At 41.6% G+C, this 20,226-nt stretch overlaps 1 protein-coding gene across 1 annotated transcript in view; it reads left to right on the forward strand.

Moving 5' to 3' along the window:
• The window catches only part of LOC139910734 (ryanodine receptor 1-like), a 61,428-nt gene that overhangs the window by 19,974 nt on the left and 21,228 nt on the right, over positions 1-20,226 (forward strand). The window contains exons 40-79 of the mRNA XM_071898129.2: positions 48-159; positions 252-395; positions 923-1,196; positions 1,303-1,417; positions 2,171-2,303; positions 2,399-2,493; positions 2,874-3,009; positions 3,118-3,304; positions 3,393-3,504; positions 3,644-3,764; positions 4,125-4,294; positions 4,426-4,646; positions 4,744-4,834; positions 4,952-5,092; positions 5,177-5,340; positions 5,450-5,528; positions 5,983-6,072; positions 6,164-6,304; positions 6,394-6,471; positions 6,551-6,626; positions 6,728-6,851; positions 7,788-7,903; positions 8,024-8,091; positions 8,188-8,309; positions 8,545-8,594; positions 8,728-8,788; positions 8,913-9,039; positions 9,160-9,271; positions 9,367-9,448; positions 9,543-9,673; positions 9,767-10,087; positions 10,379-10,619; positions 10,798-10,885; positions 10,981-11,073; positions 11,585-11,599; positions 15,171-15,341; positions 15,535-15,594; positions 15,774-15,908; positions 19,902-20,014; positions 20,117-20,213. Coding sequence (XP_071754230.1) covers positions 48-159; positions 252-395; positions 923-1,196; positions 1,303-1,417; positions 2,171-2,303; positions 2,399-2,493; positions 2,874-3,009; positions 3,118-3,304; positions 3,393-3,504; positions 3,644-3,764; positions 4,125-4,294; positions 4,426-4,646; positions 4,744-4,834; positions 4,952-5,092; positions 5,177-5,340; positions 5,450-5,528; positions 5,983-6,072; positions 6,164-6,304; positions 6,394-6,471; positions 6,551-6,626; positions 6,728-6,851; positions 7,788-7,903; positions 8,024-8,091; positions 8,188-8,309; positions 8,545-8,594; positions 8,728-8,788; positions 8,913-9,039; positions 9,160-9,271; positions 9,367-9,448; positions 9,543-9,673; positions 9,767-10,087; positions 10,379-10,619; positions 10,798-10,885; positions 10,981-11,073; positions 11,585-11,599; positions 15,171-15,341; positions 15,535-15,594; positions 15,774-15,908; positions 19,902-20,014; positions 20,117-20,213 — 5,007 coding nt within the window. The remainder of the gene's footprint in view (positions 1-47; positions 160-251; positions 396-922; positions 1,197-1,302; positions 1,418-2,170; positions 2,304-2,398; positions 2,494-2,873; positions 3,010-3,117; positions 3,305-3,392; positions 3,505-3,643; positions 3,765-4,124; positions 4,295-4,425; positions 4,647-4,743; positions 4,835-4,951; positions 5,093-5,176; positions 5,341-5,449; positions 5,529-5,982; positions 6,073-6,163; positions 6,305-6,393; positions 6,472-6,550; positions 6,627-6,727; positions 6,852-7,787; positions 7,904-8,023; positions 8,092-8,187; positions 8,310-8,544; positions 8,595-8,727; positions 8,789-8,912; positions 9,040-9,159; positions 9,272-9,366; positions 9,449-9,542; positions 9,674-9,766; positions 10,088-10,378; positions 10,620-10,797; positions 10,886-10,980; positions 11,074-11,584; positions 11,600-15,170; positions 15,342-15,534; positions 15,595-15,773; positions 15,909-19,901; positions 20,015-20,116; positions 20,214-20,226) is intronic.

Genomic DNA, 20,226 nt, shown 5'->3' on the forward strand with positions numbered 1-20,226 from the left:
AGTAAAAATAATCATGCTTGGCTGTACTTTTGTTTACTGTCGTGCAGGTCAACATGCTCATGAACTTCAAGAACTGCGCTGAGGATGAGGAGTGTCCTGTTCCTGATGAAGTCCGCGATTCTCTGCTGGCTTTTCACAATGACCTACTGGCACACTGTGGTCAGTCCTCATCTATCAGCATTCAAAATCCCATAATATTGTGAATGGCAGGTTGAGATGAAAGCTGATCTCTTTTTACGCCTCACCCTCAGGTGTACATATTGAGGCAGAGGAGCAGGAGGAAGAGGTAGATACCTCTGTCCGTGGACGGCTGCTCCGTTTGCTGGTGAAGGTGAAGAAATTCCGTGAGAAGAAAGTAGAGGTGGAACCTGAGCCGGAGGAAGAGAAAAAACCTGGTGAGCCTCCATTAATTGCCACTTAATTATGGAAATGCAAGTTATTATTAACACATGTCACAGTAATATTTAAAAATAGTAGTAATGCAGATTATATTACATAATGAAAAACAATATAATCTTACAATATTAAACGGATAGCTCTGGTCCTCAGTTCTGATTGGCTCAATCACCATTCATACCATTTGTCACTTAGCAACCACTTTGTTTAGCCACTGTTCAAGAACTGCATTGTTTGTCAGAAAAATTGCAATTACTGTTGCTGTATAACTATTAAAGATTAAAAATAGAGGATTTATTGAATCCTCTTTCTTTTTTAATTCAATGATGTGTTCCCCCTGTTGTATAAAAGCAACAATCCCCTCAGTGCTTTGCTTTACAGTAATTTTAGAGCAGCTAAGAGGGTTTTTGGCACTCCACATTGGGCTTTGCATCATGCCTAACAACCCATCTTAGCTGTTCTACAATCACTGTAAATCACTACTTCTCTCATGGCTTTTTGCTTAATGATACGCTCTGTCTACCAGGGACCTTGCAGGAGCTGATTTCCCACACTATGATCCACTGGGCCCAGGAGTCGTTCATCCAGAACCCGGAGCTCGTGCGTATGATGTTCAGCCTGCTGCACAGGCAGTATGATGGGCTGGGCGAGCTCATCCGGGCCCTGCCCAAGGCCTACACCATCAACGCAGTGTCCATTCAGGACACCATGGACCTGCTGGAGTGCTTGGGCCAGATCCGCTCACTGCTTATCGTCCAGATGGGCCCAGAGGAGGAGAGGCTTATGATTCAGAGCATTGGGTAGGTATCAGATTGATTTTACTCTGAATATCGTCCCTTGAATCCAACGAGTGAATAATTGCGTGTCATAGAAACTATACGTCAACTTAACTTTTGTCTTTGTTAGGAACATCATGAGTAACAAAGTGTTCTACCAGCACCCCAACCTGATGCGAGCCCTGGGCATGCACGAAACTGTCATGGAGGTCATGGTCAATGTACTGGGCGGTGGGGACTCAAAGGTACACTACTTAATTCACCCTACTGTATGTATGTTCAGTGTACAGAGAGACTGTGCTTTATGTTACTAGATTTATGTTACCGTGTTACAAGCCCCGTTCCATTTGTTTGTTTGTCTGTTAGCAGGATAACTCCAAAAGTTATGAACGGTTTTGCATGAAAGTTTGTGGAAAAAAATATTTAACTTCACACCAATTGGCCACAGGGGGCGTGGCAGTGGGCGTGGCTTCTCATAAAAAGACACATAACTTCCAAATTGATTCACGCAACACCTTGAAACTAGGCCACCATTGTGGCCTATCAGCAGACAGAAGAAGAGGCAAACCCTCCATTATTGGCCCAATCCAACAACATGGGGGCACTGGAGAGCTGATTTCTGGTTTAGACCCAGCCCTGCCAATTTTTCCAAAACTTGGTCCAGTGGTAGAAGGGCAGCCCTAATGGCCACTGAACAAATATAGAGCTGATTGGTCATGTGGTGTTGTGATAATGCTTAAAAATGCTTAGAAGTGGCTAGAATTTGAACAGGCAGATCTCATGTCCTGTTTCAAGTCCAGTCATGAAAATGTTGTGCATCTCCTGATGTTGGTAATGTGGCATGGAAGAAATTATTAACTTTTGGTGGAAATCCGACATGTGGAACTGGCATATATTGACAATTGCATAGTGTTGGCGGAGGTGTGCGCTCTACTGAGTGCCATCTAGTTTTAGATGTTACTTGACTTTACAAATATAACGTGTTGTTCCACTTGCAGGAGATCAGATTCCCTCGGATGGTGACAAACTGTTGCCGTTTTCTGTGCTATTTCTGTCGCATCAGTCGTCAGAATCAACGCTCTATGTTTGACCACCTCAGCTACCTTCTGCAGAACAGCGGCATTGGCCTTGGTGAGGGTTTTCATTCAGCTCCAGTATTTTTTCTTGTTGATTTGTTTGAGGACAATGTGTGTGGTTAAACTGGACATTACGTGCAATTTTTTCAGGAGTGCGGGGCTCCACCCCCCTGGATGTGGCTGCAGCCTCTTGTATCGACAACAATGAGTTGGCATTGGCTCTGCAAGAGCAGGACCTAGAGATGGTAAAACACAACCAACATGTACAAGTACTCTACCAGTCAAATGTTTAGACACACCTGATTGAATGTACTATGTTTTTCATTATCTTAAAGCCAGTTGATGCCTACGTATGAATTTCTTTCCAAAGCCTTTGCCTTTCAATCAAGGCAAAGGGTGGCTACTTTAAAGAATCTAAAATATAAAATAGTTTTGATATGTTTAACACTTTTTTGGTCACTGCATGATTCCATTTGTGTTATTTCACAGTTTTGATGTCTTTACTTTATTCTAAAATGCGAAAAATAGTAACAACAAAGAAAAATGCATGTCTCCAAACTTTTGACTGGTAGTGTAGGTTCTCTCTAATTGTTCACTACTCATGTGTTCACTGATGTCTCTCCAGGTGGTGAAGTATTTGGCTGGATGTGGACTTCAAAGCTGTCCAATGCTCCTGGCTAAAGGATACCCTGACATCGGCTGGAACCCCTGTGGTGGAGAGAAATACCTAGACTTCCTCCGTTTTGCTGTATTCGTCAATGGTCTGGCCTGTATTCACTAGTCAATGGAATATTTAATCCTCATGTCTATATTCTTTGTGTTTTCTTCCCTCATTAATAAGTTTTGTTTTGTTCTTTGCCGCCCTGTAGGAGAGAGCGTAGAGGAGAACGCCAACGTGGTGGTGCGTCTCCTCATTCGTAGGCCTGAGTGCTTCGGCCCGGCACTGAGAGGGGAGGGGGGTAACGGTCTGCTGGCCGCCATAGAGGAGGCCATCAAAATATCAGAGGACCCTGCAAGGGATGGCCCCAGTGTTAAGAAAGACAGACGCTTCCCCATGTAAGAGCTTCGGTTTGAAGGTGTTCTCAGTCTCTGCCATTGTTTCTGCAGCAGAACGTTTTAGAGTCAGTGTCTTTTCCTTTTGTAGGTTTGGAGGAGAAGAGCAGCATGAGGAGAGCAGGGTGCACCTGGGAAATGCCATCATGTCCTTCTACTCTGCTCTGATTGACTTGCTGGGACGCTGCGCTCCAGAGATGCACGTAAGTTGCTTAACAGCTGCTATACTGTGTTTCCTCTCGCCACTTATCAAAGCGGTTAGGAAAGGAATAGGAAATAGGAATAGGAAATCTGGTAGAAATTTTTTTTTTTATAGAGGAATTGATCTTTTCTCTCCTACAGTTGATCCAGGCTGGTAAGGGTGAGGCTCTGAGGATCAGGGCCATCCTGAGGTCTCTGGTTCCTATTGAGGATCTGGTGGGAGTCATCAGCCTTCCTGTTCAGATTCCTTCTTTTGGAAAAGGTAAACACAAACGGCATCGGACTCAGACAGTTAAGTGGATTTAAAGTGGAAAAGTGAAAAACCTAGGATACTGTGAAAACAGGTTCATGAAAATTATGTTGTGTCAGTGTTTATGCTCTTGCAGAAAGTGAATAAATTGTGTTACATGTTTCATGGCCAGCTCATCCTTTAACTTACATCATTATACAAAACAATTTGAAAATAAGCACTGGGGAACTGCTTTCACAGCTGAGCACAAGTGGAGTCTAGTGTATCTGATAGAGTGCATCTATTTCTGTTCAAGTTCCTCTTAACACTCATTTGTAGCTTTTCCTGTATTATTCTGAATATTTCTTTATGTTTTCCTTATGTGATGCCTAGACAACAGCATCATAGAACCAAAGATGTCGGCCAGTTTTGTGCCAGATCACAAGGCCCCCATGGTGCTGTTCCTGGACAGAGTGTACGGTATTGACAACCAGGACTTCCTGCTCCATGTGCTGGAGGTGGGCTTCCTGCCTGACATGAGGGCCGCTGCCTCTCTGGACACGGTGAGCCTGGAGCAGTTTCTCATTTGTTTGTGGTGTATACACGCTGCAGTTCTCCATGGATTGTAAACATGGCTAGTAATAATCCTGTTACTACGTTAAATTCACCTTCAGAATTTCTCTCTTTCCAACAGGTTGCTTTCAGTACCACAGAGATGGCCCTTGCTCTGAATCGCTACCTGTGTTCTGCTGTGTTGCCGCTCATCACCAAGTGCGCCCCCCTCTTTGCTGGCAGCGACCACCGAGCCATAATGATCGACTCCATGCTGCATACGATCTACCGTCTGTCTCGCGGACGAGCCTTCACAAAGGCCCAGAGAGACATCATTGAAGAGTGCCTCATGGCTTTGTGCAAGTGAGTTTGACTTCATGACTTCATAACTTTTCATAGCATTTAATGCCACCAGTTGGATTTGATAGTTGACGTGTTTTCATTCGTCTTCATTTCTCAGACATCTACGTCCATCCATGCTCCAGCACCTGCTGAGACGGCTCGTGTTTGATGTGCCCATTCTCAATGAGTATGCCAAAATGCCACTGAAGGTATGACGACTTGTTCAAAACAAAACTGCCCTTTCATTGAGACAACGGCATCAAAATGGTCTGATATAAGTTTGTCATTAGTTGACTACATGATTTTAATTATTTTGCGTCCTGCAGCTTTTGACCAATCACTATGAGCGCTGTTGGAAATACTACTGCCTGCCTAATGGCTGGGCCAACTTCGGCGTCTCGTCAGAGGAGGAGCTGCACCTGACCCGCAAGCTGTTCTGGGGGATCTTTGAGTCGCTGGCACACAAGGTGAACTTTACTTGCAATAAGAAAATGCTTTTCACGTGAGATGGTGTCTGGGCATATTGTAATAGTTGCTTATTGTGATTTCAGAAATTTGACGCTGAGATTTTCAAAATTGCTATGCCGTGCATCTGCTCCATCGCCGGAGCCATTCCTCCTGACTATGTGGACGCCAGCTACTCCTCCAAAACAGAGAAAAAGGCCTCAGTAGATGCAGAAGGAAACTTTGATCCTAAACCGGTTGAGACCACAAAGTGAGAGCTTAATGTCACAGAGGTTTGACTGAAATGTGGATTTTCGTCGACAGTCATATGTGTGTTACATGGTTGGAGCTAAATGTCCATTGATTCTTTCCATCCGCAGCACTATCATCCCTGAGAGGCTGGATCCCTTTATCAACAAATACGCTGAATATACACATGACAAGTGGGCTTTTGAAAAGGTAGGGCTTTTGTTTTTTCATTATGCTGTAGTGACATGTCAAGGCCATGTACTGTAAGAAATGTATTTTTAAAGCAAGAAATAAAAGGTTGCATGATGATCACATATCATGTGTCCTTGAAAAGGCAAAAATTATCCTTGAAAGAGTGCTCAGATGTTTGAAAAGCCTTAAATAAATAGTAATGGAATCACTGCTTTTAATTAATTGATTTTTAACATTTTATTGTCCTATGAGATATAGCATTAAACATTAAGCAATCTAGCATTAAGTGAATGAAAGATAGGTTAATAAATTTCAGTGTATATGTAGTCACAATAGTTAGTGTATCAACTTTTGCGTTTTAAAATGGATAGAGAATAGATAGAGAATTATCACAAGGAAGGAGGAAGCTAATGCACTTGTTGGCATGAATGACACCAGTAATCCATATATGTATTTGTGTGTCATGTTTCAGATTCAGAACAACTGGTCATACGGTGAGGTGCTGGATGAAAATGCAAAAACTCATCCCATGCTCAGACCTTACAAAACTTTCTCAGAGAAGGTAAGCTCACAGTCTTGCTGTGTGCTCATCGTTTCTATACCTTAAGTTCATCTGTCTCAGCCTCTGATCTTATTGACTTTTCTCCTGGCAGGACAAAGAGATCTACCGTTGGCCCATCAAAGAATCCGTCAAAGCCATGCTGGCATGGGAGTGGACCATGGATAAAGCCAGAGAAGAAGAAGAGTCAGAGAAGAAGAAGGCAGCGTCTCGAAAGATCTCCCAGACTGCACAGGTATAGCTGTAGGATGAATGATAGTTGTGAATTATCGTTATGACAAAAGTGTTAGTTACTGTATATGATGATAACTCTGTGTGTTTTAGGCAACTTATGACCCAAGCCACGGTTACAGCCCCCAGCCCATTGAAATCTCACACATGGCTCTCTCAAGAGACCTGCAGGTATGACAGTAAATGTTTGAACCTTCTGTACAATAATCTTTTTATTTGATCAGTGTTCATAGTTTGTGTCTGTTCCCAGTCTATGGCAGAGCAGCTGGCAGAAAATTACCACAACACCTGGGGGCGGAAGAAGAAGTTGGAGCTGCAGTCAAAAGGTGAGAGATTATTTTTACTATGTAGAACATGTGAAATTTGCCTTTTGCCTACTTTTTATTAAGTCTTTTAAGAGTTTTGATTGTGTTTTTATTTTGTGTAGGAGGCGGCACACATCCTTTGCTGGTGCCCTATGACACTCTGACAGCAAAGGAAAAGGCACGAGATCGAGAGAAGGCTCATGAGCTGCTCAAATTCCTTCAGCTTAATGGATATGCTGTCACAAGGTGATAATGCAATAGATTGAACAGTCACATTTTATTTGTTTTTGACTAATTAAATTAAATATTTAATCTGGTAACATCATTTCTGTTTAATATTTTGATTGTGCGGCTCAAGCAGATAGTATCCTCAGACGGCCCGCCAATTCAAACGATGCAAACATGATTAGAGTAGGTTACATGGAAGCTGATCAGGTTGAAAGCAATTAAAATCGACTGATGCAACTGTGGGGGATTGGATGCATGTGCTTACATCACTGTATAGCAGATTCAAGTCATAAAAGTGATTGGAATTTCAAATCAAATCAAAGTCATTCATAGAGTGCTTTTTACAAAAATCTTTATAGAGCAACAAAGGAACACAAACAAAAACTAGAAAATAGCAAGCCAACTAAGGAAGTCACATAATATCTGTTTTCAAATTAGACTTCATTTTCATTAAATCAATAGATAACGTCATAGTGCTTTATGTTTCTGTTTTTAGTAATAAATAAAATAAATATTGGGTACTTCTTTGTGGCAAGTGTGGCAACGGTGTTGTACTGGCATAATTGATAAAAAGAAATAAGAAAAATGTACTAATAGGACACTGCTGCCTACAACCGTGACAAGTGTGTGATTTCTTTTTTGCATCATAATCCCTATAATCCCTGCCTGTCTGAAAAATGCACTCCTGCACCCAAAATAGTTTCTGGCAATTGGCAGGATTCCTTTTTTATGTTTTAACCATTTTTATGGCTATCCTGCTCTATTTCAGTGGGTGATGATGGTAAAACAAATTTACTACAAAAAATCTAGTAGTAATCACATTGTAGGGTTGGGAAATTTGTAAAACAAGGCAAAAGAGTAGGCACTCTTTAGGTCCATCTTTGCTTGTGCTTGAACCCAGCATTTGATTATATAGTGAGGAAATTTTGAATGTCTTACTCTTTTTCATTTCAGGGGCCTGAAAGATATGGAGTCTGACATCTCATCTATCGAGAAGAGATTTGCGTATGGTTTCCTGCAGAAGCTGTTGAAATGGATGGAAATCGCCCAGGAATTTATCGCTCACCTTGGTACTGTGGGGCCCGGGTGGAGAACGGATACTGTAACATCTGATAGAACTGTTTCAGTGCAAATTAAAGTAGGTCTTTGGTTATTGTGATACTATCATACTTTGCCATGTGTTTTTACAGAGGCTGTGGTAAGCAGTGGGCGAGTGGAGAAGTCTCCTCATGAGCAGGAAATCAAATTCTTTGCCAAGGTGAGGCTGTTGTCTAAAAGTTTGGAGTGGTCACAATGTTGAAGACCCAGACTTATTCCCGTGACTCAACTCTTTGTGATAACTCCTGTCTCTCAGATCCTGTTGCCTCTAATCAACCAGTACTTCAAGAACCACTGCCTCTACTTCTTGTCTACACCTGCCAAAGTTCTGGGTAGTGGAGGGCATTCCTCTAACAAGGAGAAGGAGATGATCGCTAGGTAATCATCCCGCTCTTTCTTTATTACACATACATAAGCGTGCACACATATACACACGCACACACACATTCCTCTCTTATTTTACTTTTTCCCCTTATGATCAACTTTTCTTTTTCCTTTACTTTTTTAATTTCTGTTCCTTTCCTTTCCTTTCCTTTCGTGTCCTTTCCTTTCCTTTCGTGTCCTTTCCTTTCCTTTCCTTTCCTTTTCTCTTTGATTTCCACTCTCATTATAGTATCTTCTGTAAAATGTCTGCTCTGGTGAGACACAGAGTTTCTCTTTTTGGTAAGAAGTTTCTCAACAACAATCTTTCTAACGTTTTGCTCTCTTTTCTATGATACATATATGTGGTGATCGAAATTCTAAAAAGGACCTCATCACAGCAGAGTTGTGTTACTGTACTATGTAATTTTTGCAGGAACGGACGCTCCAGCAATTGTTAATTGTCTTCACATTCTGGCACGGTCATTGGATGCAAGGTTCAGTATTTATTTATTTTTTCTTTACAATATGCACAATGCCATTAAGACGAATATGAATTTGTATGAAATTTATTTATTTTATCTGGTTTTCCACTATACTCTTGTTGATTTGCTTTATTAGGACAGTGATGAAGTCGGGGCCTGAGATTGTGAAAGCCGGGCTGCGGTCATTCTTTGAGAGTGCCGCTGATGATATAGAGAAAATGGTAGAGAACCTCAAACTAGGCAAAGTATCTAAAGGCAATCAGGTAAGTCTTTATAGAATATATATACTGCTGTCCCTGATTGTTAATTGTTGCAATTGATACAGTATGTTCAACATTAAACCTTACAGCTCAATGATCTTGTACTATCTGTTCCCTTTAAAGCAAGTGAAAGGCGTGTCCCAGAACATTAACTACACCACCATTGCCCTGCTCCCAGTTCTTACCTCCCTGTTTGACCATATCGCTCAGCACCAGTTTGGAGATGATGTCATGTGTGAGTGCAGTGATAACATCGGCATTCCTGATTTCACGTGGTATTTTGTTCCGTCTCATTTTTTTCCTAACACTGTCTCTGTTGCTTGCATACAGTGGATGATCTTCAGATGTCATGCTATCGCATTATGTGCAGCATCTACTCGCTAGGTACTGTCAAGAATCCACATGTTGAGAGGTGAGTCTCAGTCTGTGTATATTATAAACTGTACAGGGATTTAGAAGTGGTAGCTTGTGAGAGATTCTTTGCACTTTGTCTTTTGCATTTTCAGACAGAGGCCAGCTCTTGGAGAGTGTCTGGCTCACCTTGCAGCTGCTATGCCAGTAGCCTACATGGAGCCCCATCTAAATGAGTTCAATGCTTTCTCTGTCTACACCACAAAGACACCCAGGGAGAGAGCCAGTGAGTGTGTTACCCAATCCTCACATTTGTTTTCAGTCTAAAAGCCTTGTTCCTGAATTTTGCTTCTTTCACTCTTTCTCTTTTGATTTCCAGTCTTGGGCCTTCCCAATGAGGTCCAGGAATTATGTCCGGACATTCCTGAGCTGGATTCTCTGCTGAAGGAGATTGGGGACTTGGCAGAGTCAGGGGCCCGTTACACTGAGATGCCACATGTGATTGAAATCACTCTGCCCATGCTGTGTAACTACCTGCCCCGCTGGTGGGAGAGAGGACTTGAGAACTTCCCTGAGCTGGAGGGCCAGGTCTGCACTGAGGTCACTTCAGAGCATCTCAACCAGCTGCTGGGCAGCATCATGAAGATTGTAGTCAACAACCTGGGTATCGATGAGGCCTCCTGGATGAAGAGATTGGCTGGTGAGGGCTGCTTTTCACACTACTATTATTCTTTTAAGATTATTTTTGGGGCTTTTTTGCCTTTATTTTGATAGTTGACAGTAGAGATAGACAGGAAAGTTTAGAAGATAGAGAGGGATGACATGTGACAAAGGTCCCAGGCCGGATTTAAACCCAGGATGCCATGTGGTATGTGCTTTAGCCAACTGAGCCACCAAGACACCCAGCTTTTAACACTGTTAATGTGTCATAATGTACACCTGAGTGAATATCTTATACATCTTATCTGACACCATTTGTTTTCACTCCTAGTGTTTTCACAGCCTATTGTGAGCAGGGCAAAGCCAGAAATGCTCAAGTCCCACTTCATCCCAACAATGGAGAAGCTGAAGAAGCGCACAGGAAAGGTGGTGGCTGAAGAGGACCATCTGCGCATGGAGGGCAAGTCAGAGGGGGATGAGGAGGACGGCACCATACGCGATGAGTTCGCTGTCCTCTGCAGAGACTTGTATGCCCTCTACCCTCTCCTCATCCGCTATGTGGACAACAACAGGTAGAGTGACACACAAGTGAAGATGTGAATTTTGAACTGTGAAGCTTGGCATATCACACTTAAACTGTGGTACTGACAAATCAATGCAACTGTATGCTCTTATCTTTTCTTACCTTGTTCATTAACCAAACCTCTGTTCTGTGTTTGGCGAGCCCTAATGTGATTTGTTCTGCTACAGGGCGAGGTGGTTGACATGCCCAGACCCAGATGCAGAAGAGCTGTTCCGAATGGTTGGAGAGGTCTTCATATTCTGGTCCAAATCTCATGTGAGTATGCTCATTTGGCGTATGAACACAGCTATTTGTAACAACTCCTACTTCACTGCATGTTTCAACTCTCTATTTTCCTCATGTTTATGCAGAATTTCAAGCGAGAGGAGCAGAACTTTGTGGTGATGAATGAGATCAATAACATGTCATTCCTCACTGCTGACAGCAAGAGCAAGATGAGCAAGGTGAGTTAATTGAAGGATGTATAGATTTGTGTCACTGAAGAGCCACTGCTGCAGTAACTCTGGCTTAGTGTCGGATCTCAAATCGGACAGCTTCCCTCTTCTGATCAAAAGGCTTTATATTACTGACATATTGTGTTACTTCTTATGTGTTCAATGGTTTCTTTTCTTTGTGTCCTCAATCATTTGTGATGATTTTAAATTTTCCTTACTTTACCAACCATGTTCAGCCAGTTTTAAATGGTCAAAATTGAACTAACTTTAACAAACTTTACACTTGATTTAGTATGGTTAGTAATGTTTTATGAAGCTCATAGTATTGTACCATTGATTATAATCCAACAATGCAATCCAAGACAGAAAGGCACTTATGCACCACCTTTACCAGGTACAGTGTTTGAAATGTCTATATTTTTTTCATTCGTAAGCTTGAGAACAATAGCAGTTGTGTTAATAATATTCTCTCTCTGGCTGTCCCTTGTCCTCTTCTTTTGGGTTGCTGCTGGGTTTCCAGGGCGGGGACTCAGAGGTTAGACTTTGTTCCTGCACGACCGCTGTGCTGACCGCATGGCACCTCACTTTGGGGGAGCTTTTCATCAACCTCTCCAACACACTGGCACATCAGATCCACACACGCTCAAGCACATTTACAAAGACACACACACGTACACATGCATACATGCACACACAAACACACACAGACATAGGCAAGTGCACATTCCACTTAGAGAAACATGACATGACACACCAAATCCAGTACCAGTGGCAAATAGTTTCTCTGTACATGCAGCTGTATACACTTAGCTGCTAATACCTTGCAATGCATCATCAGTGGAACAAAACTCGCTCTAGAATTTGTCATTGCTATAAATATACATTTATTTATAGGAATAGAATATTAAAATCCTTGCCAGACTTTTCTTCATAGGAGCGACAGTTATAGTTTGGATCCACTTACACTGTCATCAGTATTGCATTACACTGATTTACGAGCCTGTGCTTGCATACATGGACACTGACACGCAATGTTAGATTGCAACACATCATGTCTCAAACAAAAATCTACTGATTTATATATAGAGATCGACTTTTTTAAAAATGATTTTATGTGACCTTCCACATAAGCAAAAAACGCGATGAATACACAGTAAGGAGAGACATTTACACTATTCTCATAAAGGATCACTGGACAATAGGGCCGGCCCTATCTGCGGGCCATCCCCAGTCCTGCCAGTGTGTGAGGGGGGGAGTCTGGAGGCGCTTGATGAAAGTACTCTGCTGTAGAGTTGGGCTCATGGCACTGGGCTTTACACCAAGCCCGAGGCGGCAGTGAGAGCACAGTGCCATCATCCTGTCATTGAGTTTGCTCTTAGCTGATCATAGTTGGGTTGGAGTCTTCCTACTATGTCTTTTGTTTCTTTTCATTGAAGGTTGGTTGATCTGTAGTTTTTGTAATGCAGCTTTTTGCCTCTAGGGGATGATGTTAGTCCTCCTCTCTGTGCTCTTTCTTCATTCCTCCCTGGAAAAGCCATGACACATCATGGTTTAGTTCCCATTTACACTACCTGGTACCCACACCCGCTAACAACACATGACCTGGTGCTTAACTTCAGGTTCCTGGAAACATTCATTCGGTTCCCAGTGTAGAATGTACTCAAAATTACCCTGAACTTACCCAATAAGTTTAATCACACTTCTTTTCTAAAATCTTCCCTGAAATGCTTTGCACCCTGTTTCCTCTAAACTAGTCTTTCATAACACACTGGCACTGAATTGAAGAAGTGGCTGACCCTGCTTTGAGTTATCTCTAGCACTGATACTGTTTGAAATTATTCAACTTGGGGCGGATGGGGGGCTTTGGGGATTGGCTTGCCCAGTTCTGACCATGGCACCCCAAGAAACACTTAAAACCTAATAGCTGGGGTTCCATATGTGCCAAAGCCAGGAGGATTCTGGCCTCTTCTTATATGTATTTCCAATATAGCCGTAATGAATTTTCCTGGAACCAGCCGCCCTGAAGGGGGCTGGTTCCAGGCAATTAATGAATAGGCCCTACTTGTAAAATGTAGCCTTTGTTTCTGCAAGGCAAGCTGGGGGCCTTCACAGTACACAACACTATAATACAGTCTTCAAACCTGGTGAAGGCCAGCGAACCATATCGAGTGCATCCAGTGCTTCATAGCTGTAACATGCATAATCTCTGAGTGGTGCTGGATGCTGTTGCTGAATACAGTACACAAGTTTTGCCCCTCAGTTGTATTCATTTATATATGGCTGACCATGTTACCATTGTTAACAGGTAGCTTAGAGGCTCTGCAGCCTTCTTCCAGAATGGTTGTCTCAGTCTCTCAACTCCAGTCATTTTACGTGAAATCTTTCCTGGTTGTCCATGCCACTTTAAGCCTTTTGAAATCTAAAATTTGTGCCTGTAACTCACTTAGGATTCCATAGTGTAAATAACCATATAGAGTAGGCTATGAATGGTTAGAGGGCTGCAAAAAGAAATAATCAAAAAGATAGCCCCCCACCCCTTGAGTGCATCCTTTGAGAAACATTGCTATTTGGCGTACATACCGTAAACACATCTTTCACTTACACGCACATGCATACACCAACATGCATGCATGCATACACACACACCACACTTCACATTTTGCCGCAGTGCTAAATTACTACTCCCCCTTATCAGTACTGTTAGATTTAGCTACTTGACATTCTCTATCTGTAGAGCGGCTTTGCATCCTATCCTGTTCGGTGAGGCGGCCATTACTGTGTGATCCTCTTGCTATCTCCTCTTCCATGGCTGAAATCCTAATACTATATGACCCATACATCAAATGGACTACACATGCAAATTACAAAGTGCATGAATATATTGTATGCTCTCACACATGCTAATGGAGGATGCCAGGAAGAGCAGATAACAGAGACAATGTAGCCTCACAGAAACGGGACAGGAGTGCGGGAGGGGAGCACAGGGACAAATCCCACAGACAGTCTGTTATAGCTGTGTGATTTTAGAATTGTGTAGCTCTTTAGTCTAATTCTAATTTCCATCCATGTGATGCTAAACATAAATAGTGTTGTGCGTATTCTATTGGAGTTTTGCTCTGCAACATCGTGTAACATTTTAATCTTTAATGACGTTCTGCTGTTGTTGCAATAATTCACTCACAAGTACAGAGAACTGCAGCGGGTTGTGTTAACCATTTTTATTTTCTATTGAATGCTGAGTGGGTTGCTACTTGAATGAAATCTGTTTTCTATTGCATGTTTTATCACTGCAATTTCACTGATTTACTCTCCTACAGCTAAGAACCACTCCTTCCAACTTCCCTTTCCCAAAGCTAGCCATTTCCCAACTTCACATTTCCACTACACCCTCTCCTTACCAGCCCGAGCTCAGAGAGATAATGATTTTTTTTATATTTGGAGGGAATCACAGGAGATAGACATTAACATTGAGGCACATCCTTTGTACTTACACCTCTAGAGTGACAGTAAACTTTCATTAGGATCCCCAATGAAGTGTAACTGGGTATTTCTTCATATACAAATCTGCTGCTATCACATTATCAAGAGAGGTGGAGCATTGTGTAATGCCCCACCTTTACCAAAAGGTAGGATGATGTTCAACAGGAAATTGTGTGATAAACATAAAAACACAATAATGTTAAAATGATCATCTAGTTTTGTCATGAATTGCAGAGAATCCTTATCTGAGAAATGTTGAACATGTTGACAAATTTATTTTCCAAACTCATGTTTTGTTCTCCATTTTTATACAGAAGTCAAAAGGAAAGGTATTTCCTCGTATTTCTTTATCCAGTGTTACTGTGTGTGATGTACAGTAGCATTTACTGTAGAATCAGTTGCATTTGTGCTGTAGTAGTGTCATAGTGATGCTTACCATTATGGGAAAGATGGTTTTATTGATGAGGGCTTCTATCCATGAAAGTGAGTGTGCCTGGCATTGAATCAAGGCTGTCATGTGTTCAATGCAAAGCCGTGTTAACTGTGGTATAGTTCCTCGCACATTTGTTGCTCTGGCGTTTTATGAGAAGCCGTGAATGCCTTTTGGTCCCTTATCCTTTTCTCAGGGTGGGGGCTCAGATACGGAGCGTACCAAGAAGAAGAGACGGGGAGACCGTTACTCTGTTCAGACTTCACTTATCGTGGCTGCCTTGAAAAAGATGCTCCCCATAGGCCTCAACATGTGCTCTCCCGCCGATCAGGAGCTCATCAACTTGGCCAAGATCCGATACTCTTTGGTAGTTTTTTCTGCCTTTGAATGAGCATGATTCTGGTAAACAAGTGTTTTCCGATTTGTATCACATGGAATACTGTGATACAATCCTCAATGTGTGTGAGAATCAGTGTTACCTGGTAGCTAGTGATCTCCCAAACCATTTCAAAAGCAAACACCAGAGGACGATGACTGATGAAAGGTTGTTTACCTTACAGAGAGACACTGATGAAGAAGTGAGAGAGTTCCTGCAAAACAACCTTCATCTTCAGGGCAAGGTAATTGGTTGGCTCTGTAAGTGGTGTCTTTCTTTAGCTGTCTGCTGGTCCCATAACGTAGTATTTACTGCCCCTGGAATTAGATTTGTGCTAATATACTTGATCAGATCAGCCCCCCAGTTACTGCACTTTTCAGACAGCTTTGCCCTGTGTCCCTGTTTGTGTCGTGTTGTGTAAAGGTGGACAACCCGTCCATGCGCTGGCAGATGGCTCTGTACAAGGAGATGGCAGGGAAGGCTGAGGACGCTGATGCCCCAGTAAAAGTTGTGAAGAGAGTGCAGGAGGTTTCTGCTGTCCTCTATCACATTGAAGTGGTGAGCCACCACACTCGCACCACACTTACACTCAACACACTTACTGTATCTCCAGCGTACCGTATGTAAATAGCTTCACAGATGAAATTAGAAAGCTTTGACAGATAAGAGAAATCAATCAAAAAAGCAAAACATCTTAAAAAGTATAAAGAGTATTGAAGAGAGAAATAATGGCATACATGTCCCAAAGAGTTGGTGGAGTTGGGTGGAAGAAGAGTAAGTAGAAGAAATGTGAGGAAGAACAGAGGTATGTTGCTTTGCAGGCACACTAAAAAGGGAAACATCAGTAACTGTACTCAAAAAAATAACTCATTAGTTCAACGTATTTTTATTATGTGGCAAATTTCCACATAAAATAATTAGGTTAATCCAACTGTATCCTATCATGTTCATTACATGTAATTAAAATGTTTAGGTCAAACATATTTAAACTACATTGATCCAATGTGATTTCCCCTCAAATCAAACATATATATATTACGTTGATCCAATGTGATTTGTACCAAAGTCAAACATATCTATATTATGTTGATCTGATATGAATTGTTTCCTGGATGCATTTCTTTCAGGTTTTTACATGACCTAAACGAAAAACAATCATGTTCATAAAATGACAACTCAAATGGCATTTTAAGGTGTTTATTGCAAATCTTTTAAGTGCAACTGACAAATTTCAACAACAGGATAAAGAGACAGAGAGAGAAACAGAGAGAGAAATGCAGAGAAAGAGAGCGAGAGAGAGAGCGATAGAAAGAGAAAGAGGGAGAGACAGAGACTAAGAGGAGTCCAAATCTGCTCCTGTTAAAAAGGTACTTTTAAAAGAACATAATGTAATGTAGAGTTCTATAAAAATGATGCAGAATCCTTTAGAAGCATGCTTGTGATAGGAAAATAGCAAAGCATGCAACCCTTAATTGCTCCAGTTAAGCTGCCTAAGAGTCCAACAACTACATGAATACCAAATGTGAATTCTAAAAGTGATAGCGTGACATTTTGATTTTCTCCTTCACCTTTAGGCACTTGTTCCATCAAGCTTAAAAAACTAAAATTAAAAAAATGCATGATTCTGCCCATCAGTTAAACATTTTTTTTATCCTCACATTTTAAACAGCCTGTCAGGTGTTGTAACATTTCAATGATAAATGCTTTAATGCTAGCCATTCTGAGAGTGACTGAAAGATAAATGCAGAAACATTTCCTCCCATAATTACATTTCCCTGACAAAGAAAACAATAGCAACAGAAGTTGACAAAGGCTAACAATAGCTAAAACACCCAACAAGGGTAACAAGGTAAACTGCCTGCACATGAACACGTGTGAGTGCATTTCAGGTAGACAAAAGTTGTGATGTCTACCGACACGTCTTTATTGTACGTTTTTGGACTCTGTCTGACCGTTTCTGTCCATCCAAGTTGAAAAAAAGTTTTTGAAATACCTCAAGTGTATTGCTGACCGGTTGGGTAGCTCAGATCCAGAGCATAAATCAAACCAAGAAGCCTGGTACAGGCGCAGGCAACACTTGGAAGGCCGCTGAGCACCGTCACTCCCTCAATGACTACTCCCACATCTTCAGGATCCCCAGGACCATCTGCTCCTTCTCTCTCTCCACCAGGTCACAGTCCTTAAAGACATAGAACACAGCACAAAATCACTGAAGTTGAGCAAATATTTGTATCATAAGCCATTATATACAATATCTCATGATGTAACTTGGCGGGACCCATGTTTCACCAAACTCCTCCCCAATTTCAAATTTGAGTGCGTCTTCCAGACAAATCTATAGCAAACAGCTCTTATTCAGTAAATTAATACTGTCTGTCTTGCAGACATTTTGACCTAGCATGTCTTGGAGACATGCATAAGCAGTCACTAAGTCCAGCTGTTGTAGGCTTCACTTGTCTAACAGACAACAACTATGCAAGTGATTTGCCTGCAAGATGTTGCTGGTGGCTTAGTTGTTGTCTCTTAGACGTGTAAAGGCTACAACAGCTGGACTTAGCCATTGCCTTAGTGCGGTCTCAAACAAAGATAATATTAAAAAAGTAAACAAAACTTCTTCTATAGTCGCCGCCATCTTTAACAGCTGAACCGTGTAAACAAATGTAGTATGTGTCCTGCATTGCTTAGCAACGAAAGCAGTAGTGATTTGTGTGTGAAAGGGTACAAAACCATTTATGCATTTCCGAGACGAAACATACCTCATCTAAGACAGCCAAGATGTTATGGATTTTTCTTCCAACTCCTCCTCTAGAGCTGCGGAAGATCTTCATCAGCGTATCAGGCTGCTGGTCCAGTTTCCCAAAGAACGTTGACTGCAGTGGAACCGTAGTAATCCGCATGAACTCAGCATTAATCTGCAAAGACATAACTAGCTACCATCAGAACAATGAACAAGGCGGTGCACAGTAGGTGGAAAACTCACTGAACATTGAACCAGGTGTCTACAGAAGCAAACTGAACCATAAGTCTACTTCTAACAGCCGTTAAGATATTTGTACTATCTTTATTAATATAGAGTCAAATAAAGCTTAAACGATCAAAATGCTACACCACATAGTAGCCTATGCGTCACTTGACAGAGCGGGACCCATGGTGGTTCTATTTCTCACTCCTTGATGATAACTGCAATACAACCTGAACAGCTTGATTTAGGAACTGTTATATCAAAACCACCTCCAAAATAATACCAACTGTTACAGACACATACAGTGCCCAAAAAGGCCTTTGCCGCAACGACCAATCTTTAATTAAAGAAAAAAAAAACCACACATTACAAATACATCTAAAGGCTTTTGTACTCACTGTGTAGATGGCTCAGTGCACCTCACTGGATGTTAGCTCGTAATCTGGAGGAGGAAAAGGCAGATAGCTCAAACTTTGAAACTCAAATGCATTCAAAATGATGCTACCCAGCATAAAGTATTAACTAGACCTACATATGTCTTTAAAAGGACGTTAAATAAAGTATTTTGTTCATTCACAATCGTTCTGTCACTGCAGTGCAGTAGCCCCCTTCAGTTACTTGCAGTTAATGTTACATAAACCCGACACTTGACTAGCTAGCTGCCGAACGAGCTAGGCTGGCTAAAGCTAACATTTGCTTAAGTTAGCTAACGTTAGCTAGCTTCAATGTCTGCCATGTGGAAAATAACTACAGACCGAGAAAATCCCACCTGTCACCTAGATCATTGGCATTTTCAGAGAATCGTTTTTCAACTAACTAACTTACAAGTATTTAAACTAAAAACAACCCAATTAACTTACTGCTACAGTAACGTTAGCTAACTAGCCACATATGGGAATGTGATCAACTCAGTAATTGGAATCGGTTTTGCCAGCAAGTGTAGGCCTACCAAAGCGGTCTAGCAGCAAAAATAATGCAGTGAGGCCATTTGAAAGTTTTATCAAACTTCTTCATGACATACCGTATAATAAAACATTGAAGTCCTCACCGAAACGTAGCTGGCAATGTCCTGTTTGGCGCCTGTAATCTTTCAAACAGCCCTCGCACCCGCCCAGGTTTCTGACATGCGCAGTAGGTGGTCTCCGGTGGCCAACTACAATCTTTCTCATTAATCCAATTTATTTGACTCTCATTACATGTCCAACCTGTTAAATTTACATTTATCTAATAAGTTATATATATGTATGAATAGAAACATGTTACATTTAAATAAAGCCAATTGCCTAACCAATTAATGCCCATAAACAGTTTTTTGAGTGTGTAACTCCAAGTTAGCACCATCACCAAATCAGCATATCTTGACTGTAAGATTCAGTACTATCAAATCCTATCAAATCTTGACTACAGTTTTCAACATTATGGTTAAGCACAGCAGTGTTCAAAATATTTGACTCATACGGTCCAGACATTGGAGTTGAAAATTCACAAATAAGACTTGAAAGTGTTAAAAAGGTTTTATTTCTGCTGGTTAAGTTTCCATAGGAACTATGTTTTTGCTATTTTGCCAATATCTATCTTCTCTGGTGTAGACGGAGCATCCCTTTAAATCCAAGAAGATGGTCTGGCACAAGCTGCTGTCCAAGCAGAGACGCCGGGCTGTGGTGGCCTGCTTCAGGATGACGCCACTCTACAACCTTCCAAGGTGAGAAAGCCACACCTGTCCTTAAGGGAATTAACACATATGGGACGTTCATGAAATAGCTCTACCAGTTGCTTGAACACGGTGATATGATTTTCACTGCAGGCACAGAGCTTCAAACATGTTCCTTGAGGGATACAAACGCAACTGGATCCAAACTGAGGGTTACTCCTTTGAAGACAGGATGATCGATGACTTGTCTGTGAGTGTCCGCC

This window comes from Centroberyx gerrardi, chromosome 11, assembly GCF_048128805.1.
Source record: "Centroberyx gerrardi isolate f3 chromosome 11, fCenGer3.hap1.cur.20231027, whole genome shotgun sequence".
In the NCBI taxonomy this organism is placed as follows: domain Eukaryota; kingdom Metazoa; phylum Chordata; class Actinopteri; order Beryciformes; family Berycidae; genus Centroberyx; species Centroberyx gerrardi.